We start from the raw sequence: 20,525 nt of genomic DNA, 5'->3' as shown, positions 1-20,525 counted from the left end.
GCACCTCCCAGCCTGGTCCCCCAGCCACAGGGCACTATGTTTTCATATTTTTACGGTAGTCATTACATCCCCTCCCCCTCGCCCCTGCCAGGTTTCATAATACACAGAGGAGCTCGGGTGAGTCATCGTTCCTTTGTTTTTCTGACCCCTGCACAGCACCCAGTGGGAAGCCCCCTAGGGTGGGCGTGCTGGCGTGAGGATGTATTCCCACCACGAGGACTTCAAACCCGTGCGGTTGGCTTCTGCAGTGAGAGGACTTTCTTGCTCATAAAATTGAACAAGCCGAGGAAACTTGGGCTTCAGGCATGGATTGATGGGGGCCCCGCTCTCCGAGGCGTCATCTCCCGTTCTCTGTGCCCAGGAGCAACAGGCTGGGTTACGTGCATCCAAGGTCAGGTCTTTGGGGAGAGCACACTTCTCCTTCAGCCGGCAGGAGTCTAACCTCACTCAAATCAGCCAGTCCGCCTCAGGTGTCCGTCCCTCCAGGGCTCACTGGGGCGAGGGGGTGGGACCGCCCTGATCGATGGGGGCCTGACGTCAAATGTGGGGGTGTCCAGTTCCTCCAGATCCCCGGCCGCCCCACAGCCCCACAGCCCCACAGCGGGGCTACTGAAGGTGGGTCTGGGGCTGTCGGAGGAGGAAGTGGCGGAGAAAGGAGGCTGGACAGAAAGGCCTTTATTACTTTCCCCAAAACTGTAACCTGTGCAGGTTAAATAAAAGAATCTGGGCATAAACAGCAGTATGATTTTTTTTAAAAATCACACTGGTCTGCTTGCCTTTACAATATTGTTGTCAAGCAGCTTCTGTGTAGCCTTCAATTAATTTATTGACTTAAATGAAATGGAATTTTTCCCCATCTCTAGCCCCCATAGTTCCTCCCCCTCCCCCTCCCCCATCACCACACTGTTGCCTGTGTTTCTTTTTCTCTGAGCAGCTTTTTGGATCCCACTGAAAGCGCAGGAGCAAAACCATTGGCCTTGGAACACTTAGAGCTCCGTATGCTTTCTCCAAGCCCATTTCTATAGCTCTCGTTTTATTTCACGTTTTAACCTTGGAAGCGGATTTAAAATGCCCTCGGTATTCAAGCATGCTCTTTATTTAGGTAGTTATTTTTAATCATGTAACAAGCATCCATGAACCCACCCCCCAGGGGCCAGTTGGGGCGTCTGAACTTCCCCTAGAGGCTGCTGGGTGCTGTTGGGGAATTGGGGGCAAAAGAATGACGTCATTAAACTTGGTTTCGGGGAGGTCATCCGTCGGCGGTGCGGAGTACGGGTGGAGAGGTCAACAGTGGCGGCAGGGAGCTCACTGCGGTCCTGAGACCGTGATGGCTGAAACCCATGAGCATTAGGGACAGAAGGGCTGGGAGAGAGATGCGAAGGATTGGACACTGACCAGATTCGATGGGTCACAAAGCCTGAGAATCTGCGAGGACTCTCAATTTTACAGATTAAGTTTGGGTGGATAGATGGCAGTCACTGAGTTAGGGAATACAAAAGAGAGAACAAGCTTAGGGGAAAGGTAATTGACCTTGAGATACGTAGGGGATATCCAGATGGCAGAGAGCTGAGAAAGAGGCTGGGCGAGCAAAGGGGTAGGACAAGCACAGAGAACACCCCTGAAGGGACATCCTGAAGGAAGGGGACTGAGAGTGGGAGTGTCCGACCGGCCCAGGATTGAGGACCATTTTTAGGTTTCAGATGTGTCAAACGGAACTAGGCATCCAGGCTTCGAGAAAGAAGCCAGTAGAAATGGAATAGTTAAAAATATCTGGTGGAGGAATCTCATCTTTCTGTCTCACATCTTTGGGAGCGTTGACATTTCAAGGAAAAGATAACGGTGTTTCCAGGAAGTCACTCTTACCCCCAAAGAAGTCTTAGGCAGTATCAAAATTATGACATAGCTCCTCTTATTGCATAGTCAACAAATATTCATTTTGTTGCAGAAACAAGGTATATGTTCAACATTAGAATAACCACACAAAGGAATGCACAGGAGCAGGCCCGCTGTCTGCATCCACATCTGCATTTCATGAATATCACAACAGTATCCAGCCCCTCTCGTTGGGGTTTCTGTTTACACAGATCTGTGACGCACGCACACAAGCATTTTCCAGATTCATGCAGATAATAACGGAATGTCATTATGAATTCATAACAGACACTGACAGGCTGCACATGGGGCCCAGATACTCACTGGGAAAGGCAGAGAGAAGGAATATGGCAAGAAGTACATCGAGGAGAAAGACGCAACAGAAATGAGTTCCTGAGCACTGCTCAGGGCTCAGCAGCAACCGTGAGGGTTTCTGGCAGGAGGAAGACACTCGTGATTCACCAGTGTCTTCCTCGTGGTCTCGCTCCTGGGCTATGTGATGATGTCTCTGTAAGGACACTAGTCACTTTGAGGAGACAGGGAGCCATCTACCCATTCTGCTTCCTCCATGTCCCCCATCTGTTCTCTGTGGCCGCTGCCTGCAGGCCTGCCCTCCCTCTGGCCTTGGCAGTAGCCTCATTGCAGGACCTGACAGTACACCACTGTGCTGTGATCCTGGATCCGACACCTAATCGCTGTGTGGCCTAGGTCAAGCCACTTAACCTTTCTGAGCCTGTTTCCATACTAGCGAAGTAGGGATAGCTCCTCAAGAGAGGGTGGCTGTTGTCGTTTACACTTCCAATTGCTCCCCAGGGTGATTTCTTTAAAATACAGATCTGATCATGTCTCTTGTTTGTTCAAAAGCTACAGCATTGAGGTCTGGACTCTCAGCCTGGAGTTAAGAGCCCTCTCCAACTCTTCAGCCATTGTCTTCTAGGGTTGCCACCCCCTCCCCTGGCTACACGTGCTGTTGTAGTAGCTCAGGCTTCTTGCCATCACCTGAACCCGGTGCTCTCCTCATCTGCACCTTTCTGTGACGTGTGTGCACGCTGGCCCAGTCAGCCTATCCAGTGTGTATCCACGCAAAGCCCAAAGTCTTGCCCTGTCTCCTCCCTTGCTCAATCTCTCTCTCTCTGCCCTCTTTGCCTATAGGATGTGATGTTTGTCTGTTATAATGGCTGTTACAGCATTTATTGGGCTGCTCTGCTTTAAGAATGATTCTTATTTATTACAGTTCTAGAGCATCTAAAGAATAGGCCCTTACCTTTCGGATCTCGGCATCTCTGCCCAGTCCCCTTTGTCTCATCTCGTGCTGCCCGCATGCAGGAAGTGAGAAATAAAGAGGTGTTCGATCGAATCGAATAGCCCACTCAGAGAGCAGGCCTCTCAATCTCCAGCATTAGCTATGATGATACAGGGGCTCATCTCGACACAGCGAATTCCTTGGTGTTGGTGTTTACTGACTGCACACGGCATGAAGAAGACAAGGATTGTCCTCATGTTCAGCCATTGCCTTACCCTCCAAGAGGCAGAAGGAAGAAAGACTCAGCTCACCAGCTTTGGTCCTAACAAGAAAAATATGTATAGTCAAGTGGAGGGAGAGAAAAAGTGTGTTTGTTTTTATGACGTAAAGTGAATTGAGCTCCAGAATATACCAAGAATGGCAGGCTGTATCCTCTGGGCTTTTTGTTTGGAAATCTCATAATTAATCTCAGACTTTTCAACAGCAGCCTTTTTAAAAAAGATTTTATTTATTTATCTTTAGAGGGGAAGGGAAGGAGAGAGGGAGAGAAGTATCAATGTATGGTTGCTTCTCATGTGTTCCCTGATGGGAACTGGCCTGCAACCCAGGCAGGTGCCCCGACTGGGAATCGAACTGTGATCATGTGGTTCTCAGGCCTGCACTCAATCCACTGAGCTACACCAGCCAGGGCTAACATCAGCCTTTTTTGAATACTAATCCCAGGGCGTGCTCGCTAACAGGTGTGACTCAAAAAGAAGCTCCATAGTCAGATAAGTTTATGGAAAACTGGATTTTACAACGATAACAGCGGTCCTCAGGGCTTTTATCATGCTAATGGCTTTGTGAGTCTCTGCTCAGGGCATATGTATGGGGGTGTTCCCAAATGTATTAGAAAATGACTTATTTTATAGCAGTGCGTCGGGGTGACCTAGCATTTCCCAAAACACACTTTGGGGAGCACTGCTGTGATTTAATGGTGATATCATTCTGAGACTATCCATGACTTTCTGGCATCACCTAATAGCAGCACTAAATCTGCGTCACTCCTATCAATGTCCAGAGGATTTCGACAGTGATTACAGGGTGAATATGCATTCGTGTCCTTTCTGAATCGTTTATGTAGCCCTTACGTGTGGATTGTAAACTTTTAGTAAATACTCAAAGAAAAGCCCTCTGCTAACTTGTGGAAAGTGAGAGAATTTTTGTGTCCTTTCCATCCTTGTCTTCTTATCCACAGCAGCAAAGATTGTCTGTTTTTCAAGGCTCTGGGTAACTAAACAAGAAGTCATGTGTTGAAATAAAGGTCCTGTTACAGCATCAAGGTGGAAACTGTTTCTTAGTACACAGCACGGTTGGTCTTGTCCTCTATGTAAAATACACTGAAATGCAAAAGTTCTCTGCGGAGAGTCTAGACAGCTGAGATTGACTGGCTCCCTGGAACTTTCTGGAAACGTGTTGTTCTGCACACTGAGTTTTCAGAACGGTTAGGGTTCACCCCCCATATTCATGAATGTTCAGAATCCTGCCCTTAACAAAGGGGACAGGGGACAGTTTTCTAGCGCGTGGGTCATGATGCCTTGATGCCTCACCCAGAGTGTGCTGAGCCCGAGGGAGCCTTGCCTGCAGGATTCAGGAGTCTCGGGATTTTCATCAGTGCTCTCACTCTGCTGCACTCTTGGGCCTCTGTGGTGTGTTTGATCCCATAGAAAATCTCCCCCAACGGGCGTGTTTGCTTTGTATTGTGTTTTTATACCATCCCTTCAGCTGTGACCGTTACTTCTCATTCCTGTCTCCACACCAGACCCCAGCAGCCCCTGTCTGCCCTCCATTCTTCTAGTCTTTCCACTCCCTAGAATTCAATAATTCATTTCTTACTAATTTCCCAGTTCTCTGTAGGCTGTTGAACAGACCACCAGCCTTGTTAGAATCCCTTTGAAAACAAGGAGATCCCAGGGTTCTACAGAGAAACAATGCACAAACATTAGCTGGGTAGGAACTTCTGGGCTTCTTTGTATTTTTCAAAAATATGTTCCAGGTAGGTGAGTTAGCCAGACAGCTGAGTTTGTTAAAAGATAGTTAGTTTGTTCAAAACAGAATCCGAATTCACTGGCCTGATGACTCCTGATGTTTTAATTGATAAGGCACACAACTTTCATTTAAAAAAATCTTAAAGAATTTTACAACTGTGAACTGTGACCACGCCCGGAGGTGAAAAGCCGAATTCTGGCAGCAGCTGTACGACATACAGCACCTTAGCCCCCAGCCACAGGTGCGTAGACCAGCATGGTGAGCTTCCCGGGTCTGGACGGTGAAACTTCTGGGAGTGAGCAACGCTGACTTTTATTCAATCTCTCTCAGTCACCGAATAACAGTTCCTCTTTGGTTGTCAACGCGAAAGTAAACAAAATAGTGAAGGTTATTTCCTTAACAAAGAGAACCCCAGTTAGTGGGTGTGAGGGTTAGTTTTGTGTGTCAACTTGACTGGGCAAGGAGGTGCCTAGATATTTGACCAAACATTATTCTGGGTGTTCCTGTAACAGTGTCTCTGGATGAGATTGGCATTTGAACGGGTAGACCAAATAAAGCAGATTGCCCTCCCTAGCGAGGGTGGGCCTCATCCAATCAGTTGAAGATCTGCGTAGAATAAAAAAGTTAACCCTCTCCGCCCAGTTAGGGAAGATTCCTAAACTTGAACTTGCTGGTCTTCAGACTAGAACTATGACATCGGTTCTCTTGGATCTTCAGCTTGCCCACTCACCCTGCAGATTTTGGGATGTGTCAGATTGCATAATCATGTGAAGAATGAGCCAATTCCTTACAATAGATCTCTCTCTCCATATACACATATACTAAAGATAATATATATAATGTACAGGGTGGGGCAAAGTAGTTTTACAGTTGTTCATATAGAGAATGAAAATGAAGACAACTGTACTTGAACAACAATAAAAATATTAAAAAAGAATACAATAGTTAGTAAGTAATAACACAGGAATAAACCGTGTTGTACGTACTCACAACTGTAAACCTACTGTCACCCAACCATGGACATATCCCACTGGTTCCGTTTCTCTGGGAACCCTGACTTGTAAGTACAGTGGACAGATTCTAATGTCCAGTAATTAAGAAAAAAAAAATAACCCCAAAGACCTGTCACTTCTCCCACAGGAAAATTCCCTTTTGGAAGGCTTGACTATACACAATTCATTATAAAGAATTTTGGATTTCTAATGACCAGAGAGAATCAAATTTCAATGTTGAAAAAAATTCCAGCACTGAGGTCTTAAATTTCTGGAAGATAGGTGCTATGCCAGTTTTGCTTTGCAATTCTAGTACAGTGAATAGCGAGGCAGAAATGAACAATTCTCAATGCAGCGACCTTCTCTGATGGGGAGGTAAGAATGATGGCAACCAATCAGCCTTGAGAAACTAGTGTTGTCGTGATAATGCAAACAACGTAATAAATGGGGCAATCGGAAGTGGTAGAATTTCTTGATTTAAGTCCGAGCTGAATAGAGATCCTCTCTTCTTGCTGGTATGACAAAGAAGTGGCTCATTCAGCATTGACCTTGGGTCCAGCTTTTTTATCTCTGTTCTGGACCTTTACCCTAATCTTCTCTTCCCGCCTTCCAGGCTTCTTCCCAGCATCAGTGCTAAACACAAACCTCTTCTATATCTCAACTCCACCTCATCCTTGATGGGTCTGATTTTCTATTGCCCAATAAAGGAAGGGGGTGGAGCTATGCCTTCTCTGGCAGCCAAACATCTCAGGTCCTTGCTTTAGGCTCCACCTCCCACATCATCCACTACCCAGCATGGACTACACAGCTCCTACCCAGAAGATGTTCTTTCATCCTGGGTGCTGGCCCATCGTTTCTGGGGGCTGGAGCCATCTGTATGGTGACACTTGCCCATTTGGCGTTTATAGCAGTTTTGTGTTGATGGCACTGGAGAAGCCAGCCTGTACTGTTGTCTTTTGCCATAAAGATAACATTAACAACCTCTTTTCATCTCTGAACTTGAACATGGCTGAAAACACAGCAGTGCAACTTGCTTGTTACACATGGATGTTGTCTGCATTCACTAGTTTAGAAGCTTTGCTGTCATCTGTGGAAATTGCCAGCGTGCAGAGCTCTGCTTCCTGTCCTTGAAGACCAGCGTGACATTTAGGCTCAATGGAGTCCCTGTCATGGGTTGCCACACAAACCCTGGTGCTGTCATTTCCTGGTGGTGAACAATTACTCCACATTGCCTCAGGATGCTCTCCCAGCGTCCTTGTGGCGGCTGAACCAGTTCTCAAAAAGCAAATGGACAGCTAGCGTCAGTCTTTTGGAGAAAATGGGCAAGAACAAAGCCAGTGTGGTTTATCGGAAATAAACCTAGGAGCATAGCTACACTATTCTGATAGTACAGGAACTGGCCCCCACCCACTCTCCACTTAGTTGTCACACTCCTACACGTATGTGACTTCCTGCCCTTCCCTACCTAACACTATGACGTGGGAAAGATGACAGCAGTTGTCTCAATTTTTCCATAACCACAGACCAGCCTGGCCACATAACACCATCTGTCTACTGGACACCACCGCAAACTCTCAGCCACCCAGATAATCAGCTGTCTTTCTAGATTTTTTTCCACTGATGTGCATGGTGTTCTTGGCCATAACCCGAACTTTCAGTACCTCACTTTCTGCACTATGTACATGAATTTAATAATGACCAAGCCGAGTTGAATTCTGCATCCTTAGGACACAAGGTGTTACACTGGTGCAAAATAAATTTCTTCAGATGCATAACAGAAATAACTAAACCTTAGTAATTCATGAAGTATCTAATATTTATTTAATGTCTGGTTTGTGTACAGCATGGTGCTATGTGCTTGTTGTGAAGGTTTAGCAACAGAATACATAGATTTCTCAGAAAATTTGTGCCTTTGAAAAGTTAACAACCATAGTTATTTCATATTTTAAGTGACAAATGCCTATTCAATATTTGGGAGGTTTTTTTTTTTTTCTCTAAAGTAGGAATTTAAAGGCACCAAAGAGATGAAAAGTGAGTGACTTCATTCAGATTTCAGGTTTTGGAAGGACTAAATACTATGTTGGTAATAAACAATGAAGCGCTTTCTCAGCCGTATTCCTCCCTGTGTAAGTGAATTAAAGACAACTGTTAGAATCTCTAATTTCACAGGCCTCTGAATTCTATTCTGCGCATACTGCCACAATTAAATGATTTCTGAATTTTTTGTTGCTTTCCCTTTGGCACCGAGTCTCATTTTGCCAAGTATCTTAGCAGAGAATTCATTTCTGTAGGCCAACACATTTGTGTTTAGCAGACGCAGCTCTCTGCTAATAACCCTCCTGTCTTCACACTAGTGGTTTTTAAATTGTTCAGGATTTTAGAAACACCATAACCTCAGCATATTAAATATTAAGGGGCTCCAGATTCCCAGAGCCTTAAAGTTAGGCGATGCAAATCCGCACGAGTGTGTTTCCATGGTGCCGAATAAAAGTTATGGCAGGGTTCTGTGGAGCAGCATTACTGTGAGCGTCACTCCTGCCACTGCCTTTCACAAGGGCCCACTTGCAGTGAAATATTTTCAAAACAGAGCTGAAGTGGAGATAACGCAGAGCGCGAACAGGCGGAAATAAGAATAAACTGAGCGTGTCTGGCAGAAAGCGGGAGGTTGGCAGTTTCTGCAAAGGAAGAGGATGCGTGGTAAACAGGGAGGGAAAAAAAAAACCACTTGGGGGCTGTTCTTTAGAGACCTCTGGAGGTCGTTTCCCTCGCCCCTCGGGTCGGCGGAGGTCCCCGGAGCTGAGGAAGCAGCCCCCCCAAACCGTTTCCGGGCCTGCAGCCTCTCCCCGCACGCCCCCAGGGAGCTGTGCCTTCTCAGGCCACGATTCCCCGCGACCCAAAAATAACTGCACAGATGTAAGGAAAAGGGCCAAAGCTTGCGGCACGGGGGTGGGGTGGGGGGTGCTTAGTTACGGCCTTATCGCTGACAGCCAGAAAGCTGGAAACCTAACCCAGCGCCAGGCTTTTATAGAGGGTCCCTGGAGCCCCGCCCTAGCAACTTTCCCTAGCAACGCCTCGCCCTGGTGCTCCGCGGTCTTATCGGCCTTCTCCAGGCTCTTCCGGTTCCCCTCCCGCTGCCAGCTCGCCTCCGCGGCCCTGATCACGTGGTTCACCCCAGGGGGCGGGGCGAGAGGGAGACCCGGGGGCGGGGCGATGACGCCATCAAGAGGCGCCGGGTGGAACAGTAGCGATGCTTAGGCACCGGGAATCGCAGTTTCCGGGACTCGGTGAAATGGCGGAGGCGGTGGCTCTGGTGTGGGTTCGCGGTCCCGGCTTCGGCTGCCGGGCGGTGCGGGCTTCCTTGGCCCCCTGCTCCGTCCAAGATTTTATCCACCGCCATTTCCAAGATCAGGTGAGATTCGCGGTTCTGGGAAGGAAGGGGAAGGGGACAGAATTGGGTGCGGAGAGGACTGTTCTTGGAGGTTTTCAGGCTGAGGGCTCCTCAGTTTTAAGGTACTTCAAACTCATGCTGAGGCCTTCCTTTGCTTTTGTTTTGGGTGTTGGTTGTTTTGTCATCTCACAGAAAGGGGGAAACTCCACTCCCAGACGCCTAGTCCAGCCCTCAGTCTGGCGTAACAGAAGACACTTTGGTATTGTTTTTTATTTTTGTTTTTTCACCCGTAAATGAGGCAACTGGACCAGATGACTTTTAAGGCTCTTTTCCTTACATTTAGTTACATTCATTCTATGGTTATGTAAGGTGCATTTTGTCCACCGATCGAACATTCTATTTAGCCTAGAGAAGTATGTCATCTAAACCCAGGCAAAAGGATGGTTGACGAGGGAAGTAGATTCATCTGGTCACTCACTGTTTGGGACTGCCAAACACACACACACGTGACCTGTTGGGGGCATGAGTTCTTAGGGCCTGTCATTTAGACGTTTTCACGAATCATTTGATGGTCTCTTGTCAGTGCATATTTTTGAAAACCTATCATGGACTTTCAAAGTAACATGTGTAGTTTCCTTAATTGTCAAGCAAACAAACTTTTGCCAACTAAGGTATTAAACCCGTTCAGTTATCTAAAGAATGGGGGGTGGTCTCTCTGAATCTGAATTTAATGTTGGCACTTGATCACGTATTGTTTCTTTATAACCGTACCTTGTCCTTGCTTCCTTAGGCTGTTTTCTCTGCTTCTTATTTATAAGTTTAATCCATGTTACCACAACAGTCCCAACCAAACCTGTGCTTGGGCTGCTTCCATGTAGAAGCAGTGTGTGTTTGCAAATAATGTGGTTTTTCAACTTCTCCTTCAATTATTTTTTTCCACACTGCAAGCCAGTCTGAAAACTGTCAGAACTGTTTTTGACCCTCTAAATGGGGAAATCTTTTCCAAGATAATAGGATTTTAATATCTCTGAAAGTAATTTTTATCTCGTGAGTATTGTTTTCAGACTTAGTGACAGTTGATCAAAGGTGAGACCAGAAAGAAATGGATCTTAATTATGAGGACTATGGGGGAAAATAATTTTTTATTAAAAAAAAAGAAATATAAATGAATGGATTCAGCTAGGTACTTAAGAAACATGACCTTAACAAAAATGAACAGGAAACATATAAAAGGGTGCTTGATTAGATACTAGAACAAATAAAAATAGCTCAGGTTCACACCCTTGCTTTTTAAAACAAAACAATTCTGACACATGGTAAAGATAGTGGTATCTCCCTGCTGTTTATCTGGCAGGGATAACGGACTCAGATAAAGCCAACTGCAAGGTTGACAGGAAACAGTTTCTCCCAAGGACATGGGGGTAGCGGTGAAATATCGTAATGACTCCCTTGAAAGTCTGCCTTATTCACTGGGTGACCTTGATCTCCAAAATCACAGACTATAAGAAACTTTGTTGTTTGAAATTGTATTTCTAAAGTATTAAGCATCCCACCCTTGCCTGAGAATCTGTCACTTTGATAAAGGGCAGCACGCTTGATTTCCAACCCAGGTGCAGGGGCTTCAGATAAGGGGTTAGTGACACAGCATTCCACGTTTATCTTTGTGGTTTTTGAGGAAACCAAAGCCTGGGTCTGCTTCTCGGCCTAGGTGTGATGTTTCCCCTTTTTCTATAGCTCTGCTTTGTTTTGAGTCCTTCAAAACCACTTTGATTTAAATTTCACCTAACTCCACCCTCCCCCTAGTCTTTTAATATCTGTCTTTGTTATTGTTGTTGAGACATTTCCTGATTCCTCCCACTGTGCAGGCGCCCTCCCCGAAATGAGTCTGTAAACTTGACTTTGATAGACTACAGGTTTGTCTCTGGTGGCCCTAGGCACATTGGGTGTCTCTGAGACACACCTAACACTTTGTGCTTGAAGTGCTTTATAGCACACAAATGGTTAAAAATAGTTACATTGATGCTAATTATTCTTTTTTTAAATTTTATTTAGTTATTTTTCAAGTACAGTTTTTTGTGTATTTTTCCCATCCCAGCCTCCCCCCCCCTTGCTCCCCACCTCCCTCCCATGCAAATTATTCTTTGTTCTTTTCTATTAGGTTGTTAATTAAAAAGAAGCTTAACAAGTAGAAAGTGCAATTTTGTTGCTCAGTTGTCTTGTTCAGTAGGCAGTTCTGTTTGGAAATGAACCATGGTTTTCCTGCCTTACAATGTCTTTTAAAGTTATTTAGAATTTTGGGAATACCATAGCCATGCGGAATATAAAATAGTAAAAACTAAAGTAGCTTTTAAGTTATGCACATTGAACAAATATGAGGTGTATTGCATATCTTATTTAATCTTTACAGCAGCCCTTTAAAGTAGCTAGTATTTGGCAGACAGAAGTCCTCCATATTAATTGTATCAGTGCACATAGCCTGAGCTTCCTTGCTCCTCTTTCCTGCTCTCCCAGTTTGCCTGGGAAAACTGCAGTCAGTTTAAATCAGTTGACTTAATCCGCTGAAACAGTTTTTTGGTGAAATAGCGAATCACCCAGGTGACTCAGCCCCTCTACAGCCCAGATTTGATGCCCTATGACTTTTGGCTTTCCCCAAAACTAAAGTCACCTTTGAAAGGGAAGAGATTTCAGACCACCAGTGAGAGTCAGGAAAACACGAGGGGGCAACTGATGGCGATTGGGAAAGCTGTGTGAGGGCCCAAGGTGCCTACTTTGAAGGGGACCGAGGTGTCGGCGTCCTGTGTACAATGTTTCTTGTATCTTGTATCGTCAATAAGTGTCTCTTATCTTTCATAGTACGTGGCAGGATGGACAGCCCTCATATGATTTGTTCATTACCTACCTGTCTTGCCCCGTTAGAATGTGAGCTCCATGAGTCAGGATCTGCGTTCACTATATTATTCACTGTAGTGTCTTAACACTTGAAAAGTACCTGGCAAATAGTAGGCACTTAATATTTGTTGAATGAATGAATGGTTCCCATTGAAATAGCTGTGTGGTATGGTTCAGAATGTTCATAGATTCCACTTCAGGAAGAGACCGGTAATGTATTTGTCCTTCTACTGGTATTGAGATCTCTTCATTCTTGACACTGTAAATTTAATCGTATACCTCCTAAGTCCCATGTAACTTTGCGGAATTCTCCTCTACTGTCTTAATTTTACAGCATCAGAAACTTGTTCAGAAAGGCTTATTGTTTTTACAGTTTCTTTTCATCCCTTGATCTGAGGGTTTTTGAAATACACAGAGTGGGTTTGGGGGCAATCGGGTTTCTGCAGTGGGCGGCTGTGACTTGGGCGGATGCTAGTGGAAGAGACAAGATCTTGTCCTGAAACTGTTAAAGCATGTGCAGTTGTATTAAAAACCATACCGTAGCTCTGTTCCCCCCCTTTTGTCCTTCTACTTAGACTTTTCAGGATGTATATTTTCACTTTTAAACTTGGGGGCCACTTGAATTTGCCCTTTTGGAAAAGTCAGGAAATGTGCGTAGGGCCTCCAGAGTTACCGCGTCTGTGCCCTTTATAGCCTGTCGTGACTCTGACCTGCTATTAGAGAAGAAGAAAGAAGCAATTCCTATTTTCATCCAAAAGATGAAAAGTTCTGGTATATATCGTGATTAGGTATCAGGAAAAATTGCACCCAGAATACGTCATGCGAAATGACTTTTTTTCTTTTAGTGGTTTTCATTTTCAATTAGACAAATATTCATTGAACTCACACTACCTGCCTGTTCCTGGAGTGATACAAGGGTAATAAGCTAGGACCCTTCCTACAAGGAACTTGTAATGTCTCATAAGCAGCATTTTAAAAACCCCGTTTGTCCCCAGGATGTCCCCGCAGAATGCTTCTTTGTGAAGTGCAACGGACTGCTCGTCGACGCCGGTGACGCAGTGCAGCATGGGGCTGTGTACAGTCTGGAGCCCAGGCTTCGCGGTGGGAAAGGAGGTGGGTCGTGGACGCAGCTGCCTGCTTAGCTGTGACACCCCTGCAGTCTGTAGCCAGTGCATTAAGTTAAAAAACTCCTGGGTTTCTGCGGTACGCCAGCCTTCTGCTGTGCCTTACCGAATCCTTTATTTTCTTACCTGGTTTTGAAGATCTTCTCTTTTGTTCTTTTTGAGGAAGATACTTTGTGATACTGTTCCCACCTTCTCCAGCTGGATAGCTCTGAGGCGTCCTAGGCGCTAAAAGCTTTGGGGAAGATTAGATGAAGAGAGATGGTCATCATCATTCTGTCCAATCTGCCAAGGAAAGTGTAAAAACAATGAAATCTACTTTTATCAACATTTGGTCTCATTGTATTTCCCGGGGAGGTCCAAAGTCACTGTGAAATACAGCTGTGTTGTTTATTGGGGTAGGTTAAGGTCTTGGTTATATTAACACATCTTATGGAAAGAGAAGAAACTAGACTAGTAAAGACTGAACATGAGCAGTTGTAGTCTTTCTCCTGATGCACTAAAGTGCAGTCCCTAAGCTTTCTCAAAATCTACAGTGATTTGGTTGGTTTTCAGAGAACTGATATCTCAGATCATAATCATCCTGCTGTTTGCAACTATGTCAGTGAGAATGAAGTTTGTCATATCAGGCAGTGACGCTTAAAATTGCCTTTTAAAACTCACTATAAAGTCTCACCATATACTTTTTAAAGCCCTTAACTTGGGAATCTTGTGTTTTCTGGCCCTATGGAAAGCCCTGTAGAGTAGCTTCAGTGGTGCAGGTAAAATAGTTCAGAAATACAAGAGGGAGCACGAGAAGCAGGAGGTGGAATCAGGTTGGAACCCTTGCACCCTGGGTTCCAATCTTGATGTTCATTTCCTTCATTTAAAAAAGAAAAGAAAAGAGAAAGATCTCCGACTGGTGTGGCTCAGTAGGTCGGGCATCCTCTCGTGGACCAAAAGGTTGCCAGTTTGATTCCTGGGCGGGACACATGGCTGGCTTGTGGGCCACGCCCCCGGTTGGGAGGCGTGCGAGAGGCAACCAGTAAATGTCTGTCTCTCTCTTTTTCTCCCTCCCTTCCCCTCTCTCTAAAAATAAATAAATAAAATCTTTAAAAAAACCCAAAAACTAGAGATCACCTTCAACCTTGTGATAGATTACTGTTTTCACAAGTTTGGCATTTGGCCTCCTCGAGCACTTTTGAACTTGCCTTGTCCAAATATATTTGCTCAGGTTTCGGGTCTATGCTCAGAGCGCTCGGTGCTCAGATTGAGAAGACAACCAATCGAGAAGCTTGCCGGGATCTCAGTGGAAGGAGACTACGAGATGTCAATCATGAAAAAGCGTAAGATGCCATTTATTTGTGTGTGTGTGTTTTTTTTTTTTTTAATTTAAGAGAGAAACAGACTTTTCTACCAGTGGTGATTATATACGTGCCGTGCATATCAGAAATGTAAACTTGAAATATTTGTGCTCTAATATGTTGTTATCAGGTATTACCTTTTCCATAATATAATTACTTTTGGGTCTTAGTTAAGTCCATTCCAGTATGTTAGTAGTAAGCGTGGCACAGTTTCTGAGGGAATGTCACAGTATAAGCAAGAGTGCCATCTTGGCTGGTGTGCCCCAATGGATTGAGGGCCAGCCTGCAAACCAAAGGGTCGTTGGTTCAGTTCACCGTCCGGGCACATGCCTGGGTTGCAGGCCAAATTCTCAGTTGGGGGCATGTGAGAGGCAACCGATCAATGTATCTTTCACACATCCATGTTTCTCTCCCTCTTTTTCTCCCTCCCCCTCTCTCTAGAAATAAATAAAATCTTTGTTTGAAAAAAGAGGGCGTTAGTTTGTTGGGGGAGCATGTATATAGATGCAAATATCCATTCGGTTACATGTCTTTCTCTCCCATCCCCAGAATGGCCGAATGGGTAAAACAACAAGCGGAGCGAGAAGCTGAAAAGGAGCAGAAGCGCCTGGAGCGGCTGCAGCGGAAGCTCGCAGAGCCCAGGTGCTGCTTCGCCAGCCCCAGCTACCTGCAGCAGTGCCACGAGCTGGCCGAGCGTCTGGAGGACTCCGTCCTCAGAGGTGAGGGTCGGGCTTCCTTGGTGCGGCTGGCTGACACCCCCAAAGCCGGCTGTTCCAGACCGTTCCGAGCTGCACCCAGACAGCAGTTCTTCAGCTTTGTATCACTGACCTCTGAGAATCTGCTGGAAGCCGTAGAACCTCCCCCCTCACTGTTGAGCACAGTATGTCTCCCAGCCTAGGGAGAAAAGACAACAGACCCACACAGCGTATTAGTGCACTTGCCGCCTGAATTTCGTGGACCCCGGTTAGAACACTGGATGTGCTTTGTGGGGGTAGGTTAAGTCTTTAGGAGGTGCCTGGACCCCAACATATGTGCTTCCAGTTTTAGGTCCGTTTTTTAAATGGTTTTAAAGAACAGCAATTGTCATGAACTTTCATTCGAGTCCGGAACATTATGCTGGGTCTGTTGCAGGTGCAGTTGAGTGAGAAGGACTCTTTCCCATCACAGAGGTTACAGCACCACAAGGGAGCAAGTCATGAGCACGGGGAGACGCAGTGCTGCGCTCGGGGAGGGCTGGGTTCGAACCGGTAGCCTCGAGGTTCACAGATGGGACACTGGCGCCTACCATTCTGGCTGCAGAGCCGGAAGGCTTCTTATTTTAAATCTGTAAATTTGAGATTCATTTCATTATAGCCGTATTAAATTTTGATATCTTCAGAAATTTAAATTTAGAGCTTTAGATTGCAGCTGTTTTGCAGTCCAAATTACTTATCATTTCTTTAGTTAGACTTAGTCCTGATGGTAGATGCGAGCTGTTAAAATGTCTGGTCAGGTATGCAGGCTGCCTCCAGCAAGGTGGTGTCGGTAGAACTCGGCGAGACTCGGAAACGGCCCAGCATAGCAAAAGCAGATGGAGGGACCAGTGCAGCGAAGAGGAGGTGCTTCTGGTAAGTGGGTTCCTTTTTCGTTCCCAGTGGATCTTTGGGGACTGGCAGGATGTGTTTCCTTCGTGCCTGTTTGATGGGTGCTCAGAAATGTCCTGGGTGCTTCAGCCTTCAGAGGTCTGCTGTGGGTGCCATTAACAGAGTCTAAAGGACAGCATTTCTCCTTACAGCGAAATATCTCAAAAATTGCTTTATACTTGAGTTACTATTTGGTGTCAAAAGAGTTAACTTTCCAAAATCCCCGGTGGAGATACCGGGGCTGTACCTTCCAAGCGGTTCTGCTTTTCTGGGGTTTTCTCGGTCATCACTGAGGTCTGCGGCCACTTTGCCAGACCCGTCCACCCACCTTGCACTCGTGGGTCAGGGGCACGTCAGCACCTGTTCTTGCCCGTTCTTCTGGTAGCTCTCCTGCCCCTCCCACTGGTCCCCCAGTTACCAGCTCGGCTCCCTCAGGCCACGTTCTGGGTAACTCCAGGTAGATCGTGCTTCCTTGTAGGCCTCTGCTGTGGGGACAGAAGGCTCATTATTAACCAGAGATCACCCTAAAAATTTCCTATGTGTCCCTTTGTGGCTAATTCCCTCCCCCGCCCCCTCCCCCGGCGACCACTGATCACAGGTGCAGTGTTTGTCCCTGCGGTTCTGTCTGTTCCCAGATGGCAGGTAGCCTTCTGTGTCTGGCTTCCCTCACTTCCCGGAGTGCTTTTGGGCTCCGTCGGCGGGATTATGTGTGTCAGTAATTCATTCCTTTCATTGCCAAGTGTTACTGCACAGTGGGGCTGTTCCCAGTTGTTTATCCATTTCCAGTTGGATAATATCTAACAGTTGAAATCCAGGCAGCATAGGGAAAAAAGCTTTAAATAAAATCCGTTTGTTTTACGAGAGTCACAACTTTAAAAAGGAGATCCTCTTGAATCCTTGGAGTGGTTGTTGGTTCCAGTGTTGTTGAATTTTTTTTCCTTCTGCTCATGCTTCTGGAATATCTTTTTCTGAAACTTACCTACTTTGCTAGCTGGTACTTGTATGCAGTGAGAGTCTGATCCCTGAACAGACTGCAGCCCCCTTTTCAGTAGAAGTTGTGAATAGTACCGACCCGTCCTGTTGTGTCTGGCAGGTTGGGCACGGACGGCCTGGAGGCGGCGGAGGGGTCCGGCTCTGAAAGCTCGGACGATGACAGTGAAGAAGCACCCGGAACTTCAGGAACGAGCTTCCCTGTTCCAAACAGTGGCAGTGGTGGCGCTGCGATGGCCGCCGAGTTTCCCGGTAGTTCTCAGAAGGTGAGAGTGTTCAGTGCAGACTGTAGCTCACCAGAGAAACCGCAGAGCCGTGTGGCCGGCCAGCGGGATGGAACTGCAGGAGGCGCGTGCGCTCAGCCGGGAGAGGCAGCTGCCGAGCAGCCCGCGGAAGGGAAGGTGGAGACACACACAGAAAAAACCCAGGAGGAAATGGAGGCGGAGAGCAGAGGACCTGTGGGTGAGGAAGCAGCTGGGACTGGACTGAATGAAGAGGGAGAGACAAAAGAAATAGCCCAGGGGGAACGAGCTGCCCAGACAGCGCCCGGAGAAGAGAGGGGAGACGCGCGCCCTGCCAAACTGGAGGAAAGCCAGTCAGGAAGCACGGTAAGTCGTTTTGGGGGGCTGTTGCCTAACGCGAAATCAGTTTAATCTCCACAGTCAGTCATGAAAGTGAAAATGGGCTTTTCCCCGTCAGCTGCTTAGTGCAAAGCTTGTTTCATAGTCAGCAGTGAAGTACAGATAGATGATGGTTAAGCTGGCCCGGCCCCTCAAAATACTTTGATTTTTTTTTTTTAGCTCCAGAATTTATATATTTTTGCCACTAGGTGGTGTCCTTTCATTAATTCTGAGGTGTGTTTTTTAGTTTTTAATCTCTGAATTTGGATGTGTGTCACATTAGAGCATAATTGTACTATGTATTCTTTTTTAGTGACATACACAATAGTGAGGCATATTAAGGTAGGTGGTGCTTTAGACTCGGTGAAATGTACTCATTTTCATATAAGACTGGTTGCTCAGTGTTTATCCTGTGATGATATTTGAACACACTTGTCAGCTGATGTGAAGATTTTCACTATAGAAGAGGAACAGCTCATTTTTAACTTATCATTAAACCTTTACATCCCATGTTTAGCCTTTTAAACGTTTATTTTCATTGTACGTATTCTCCCTCTAATAGTTGATTATTTGCCGTCTTCAATGAACTGACTTCCAGAAAAAAATCTTTAGCGTTTACTCTTTGACTTAATGATCTGCTTTTCACAGCAGATAAAACTCGAACAACTTGGTTTCCTTTAATAAGAAGCCCATTATTTGTTTAAGCAGCGCCTCCCTTACCCCCAGTAAAGAAGCAAACATTCAGATCGCCTCTTCTGGGGGGCGGGCAGTGGGGTTCTCTGCATTAAGGGCTGTCAGTCGACCGCCACACCTTCCCCGGAGTTACAACATGTAACTTTTACGTTACTCGTATATATTGGGAGCTCTGTCCTGACCAAAGTCTTGGAAAAATGAATAAAGGAAAATGATGTAAAACCTGATTTGGCTTTCAGTCCCGGAGCCTTTAACCACGGAGCGTTTTGTTGTTGACCTTGAAGTAGTAGCTGTTGTGCTCAGAACAACCAGGAGTGATTCTCCAAAGATGCTTAAGTGGTATTTTAGGATTTGGCCACAGTAGTGAAGCCAAACAAGGTTTTCCTCAGAAATATAAGAAAGTGGCTTAAAAAAAATTAAGTAGAAAGATAAAAAGTCTGTCCCTAGCTCTCTTTAGTATCTAAAAAAAATAAGTTATTATGAGAAAGTTACTGCTGTTTGAAAACCCTTGGATGTGCCCATGTCCACCCGTCGCAGACCATCCGTCATCGGAAGTGTTAGTTTTGTCTCACAGTCTGTAGAGGTTCTCGGTGGACAGAACAGTAGCAGGGCTCTTGAGCAGCATCTGGACTCGTTCTGTGAGTGGGGACTTGGACAACAGTCTGAGGTACTCAGAGGAGGAAGCATCAGGAGTGTGGGGTTGATGGGTTCGCAGGCCTGGGAACCTCTTTACAGTTAAGCTTTACTGGGAGCTGCTCTCTTCTGTGGTCAGAGTGTGGGGGTAGGTCAGGTATCTTTTCTTATTTTAATTGTTATTGGAAAAATCAGGAAAGAATGTCACGTAACCATGTGTGTATATTAAGACTGTCCAGGAATCCTGTAACTTCTGTTACTGTTCCGAATGCTCGTTTCTAAATGTATAGATGGGAAATGAAGGGTTATTATGCGTCTTGAGGATGTATGTGGAAAAGCATTTAGATGATTATTGAAATGCAATAGCGAGAGAAGGCAAAACAGCGGAAAATTCCTTGAGAAATAGAATGTAGTTGGCAATTAAAGCCTTATTCAGAGAAAGAAAAAGAAGCCTGTTTTAAATTTTTTTTTTCTTTTTTCCCCCTCTCAGGCTGTTGATCAAGAATCTCTAGATTTGCTGGCCTTCACCTCTGCTGCAGAAATGGAGATGCTGGGTCTGGAGAAGCTCAAGTGCGCGCTGGCGGCCCTGGGGCTGAAGTGTGGGGGGACCCTCCGGGAGCGGGCGGCGCGGCTCTTCTCGGTCAGGGGCCTGGCCAGGGAGCAGATCGACCCGGCCCTGTTTGCCAAGCCTTCCAAAGGGAAGAGGAAATGAATTCCGTCCAAGCTCATTTCCTAGTTCTTTCCAGTCTGGCATTCACGACCTGCATAATTTGGCTCTCGGCCATTATTCCTGTTGATACTCAAGCTGATCTTTTTACTTTTTTTTGGAGAATTTTTATGAGTTTGAGTCAAACTGGAGACACAGGCCAGGGAGCAAGATCTCAAATGCTCCCAGAGTTGACTTTTTACTAACCCAGTTCCAAGTGTCCTCTTTCCCCATTATTACATTTATGGGATTGATGTGTGAGATCACCTGGGCCTGACGTTTTTTGTGGGAAAGTTTTTTAATAACAAGCTTAACTTAATAAACGTAAAGCTGTCAAGATGTTCCGTTTCACTTTGTGTCATTTAGGTGCGTTACATTTTCCAGG

The 20,525-nt window shown here is 45.8% G+C and overlaps 1 protein-coding gene across 1 annotated transcript; it reads left to right on the top strand.

The window, feature by feature from the left end:
* Positions 1-9,378: 9,378 nt before the first annotated feature.
* SDE2 (SDE2 telomere maintenance homolog) lies at positions 9,379-20,479 on the top strand. Its single transcript, XM_037138802.2, has 7 exons — positions 9,379-9,544; positions 13,408-13,525; positions 14,747-14,858; positions 15,426-15,595; positions 16,369-16,483; positions 17,592-18,096; positions 19,925-20,479. Exons 1-7 carry the CDS (start codon positions 9,383-9,385, stop codon positions 20,144-20,146), a joined length of 1,404 nt encoding a protein of 467 aa, XP_036994697.2. The 5' UTR covers positions 9,379-9,382; the 3' UTR covers positions 20,147-20,479.
* Positions 20,480-20,525: the final 46 nt, after the last annotated feature.

This window comes from Artibeus jamaicensis, unplaced genomic scaffold (assembly GCF_021234435.1).
Source record: "Artibeus jamaicensis isolate MK-2021 breed Jamaican fruit bat unplaced genomic scaffold, CSHL_Jam_final scaffold_754, whole genome shotgun sequence".
NCBI classification, from domain to species: Eukaryota; Metazoa; Chordata; class Mammalia; order Chiroptera; family Phyllostomidae; genus Artibeus; species Artibeus jamaicensis.
The sequence above is the reverse complement of the archived record's forward strand: the minus strand, read 5'-3'. Positions and strand labels throughout refer to the sequence as shown.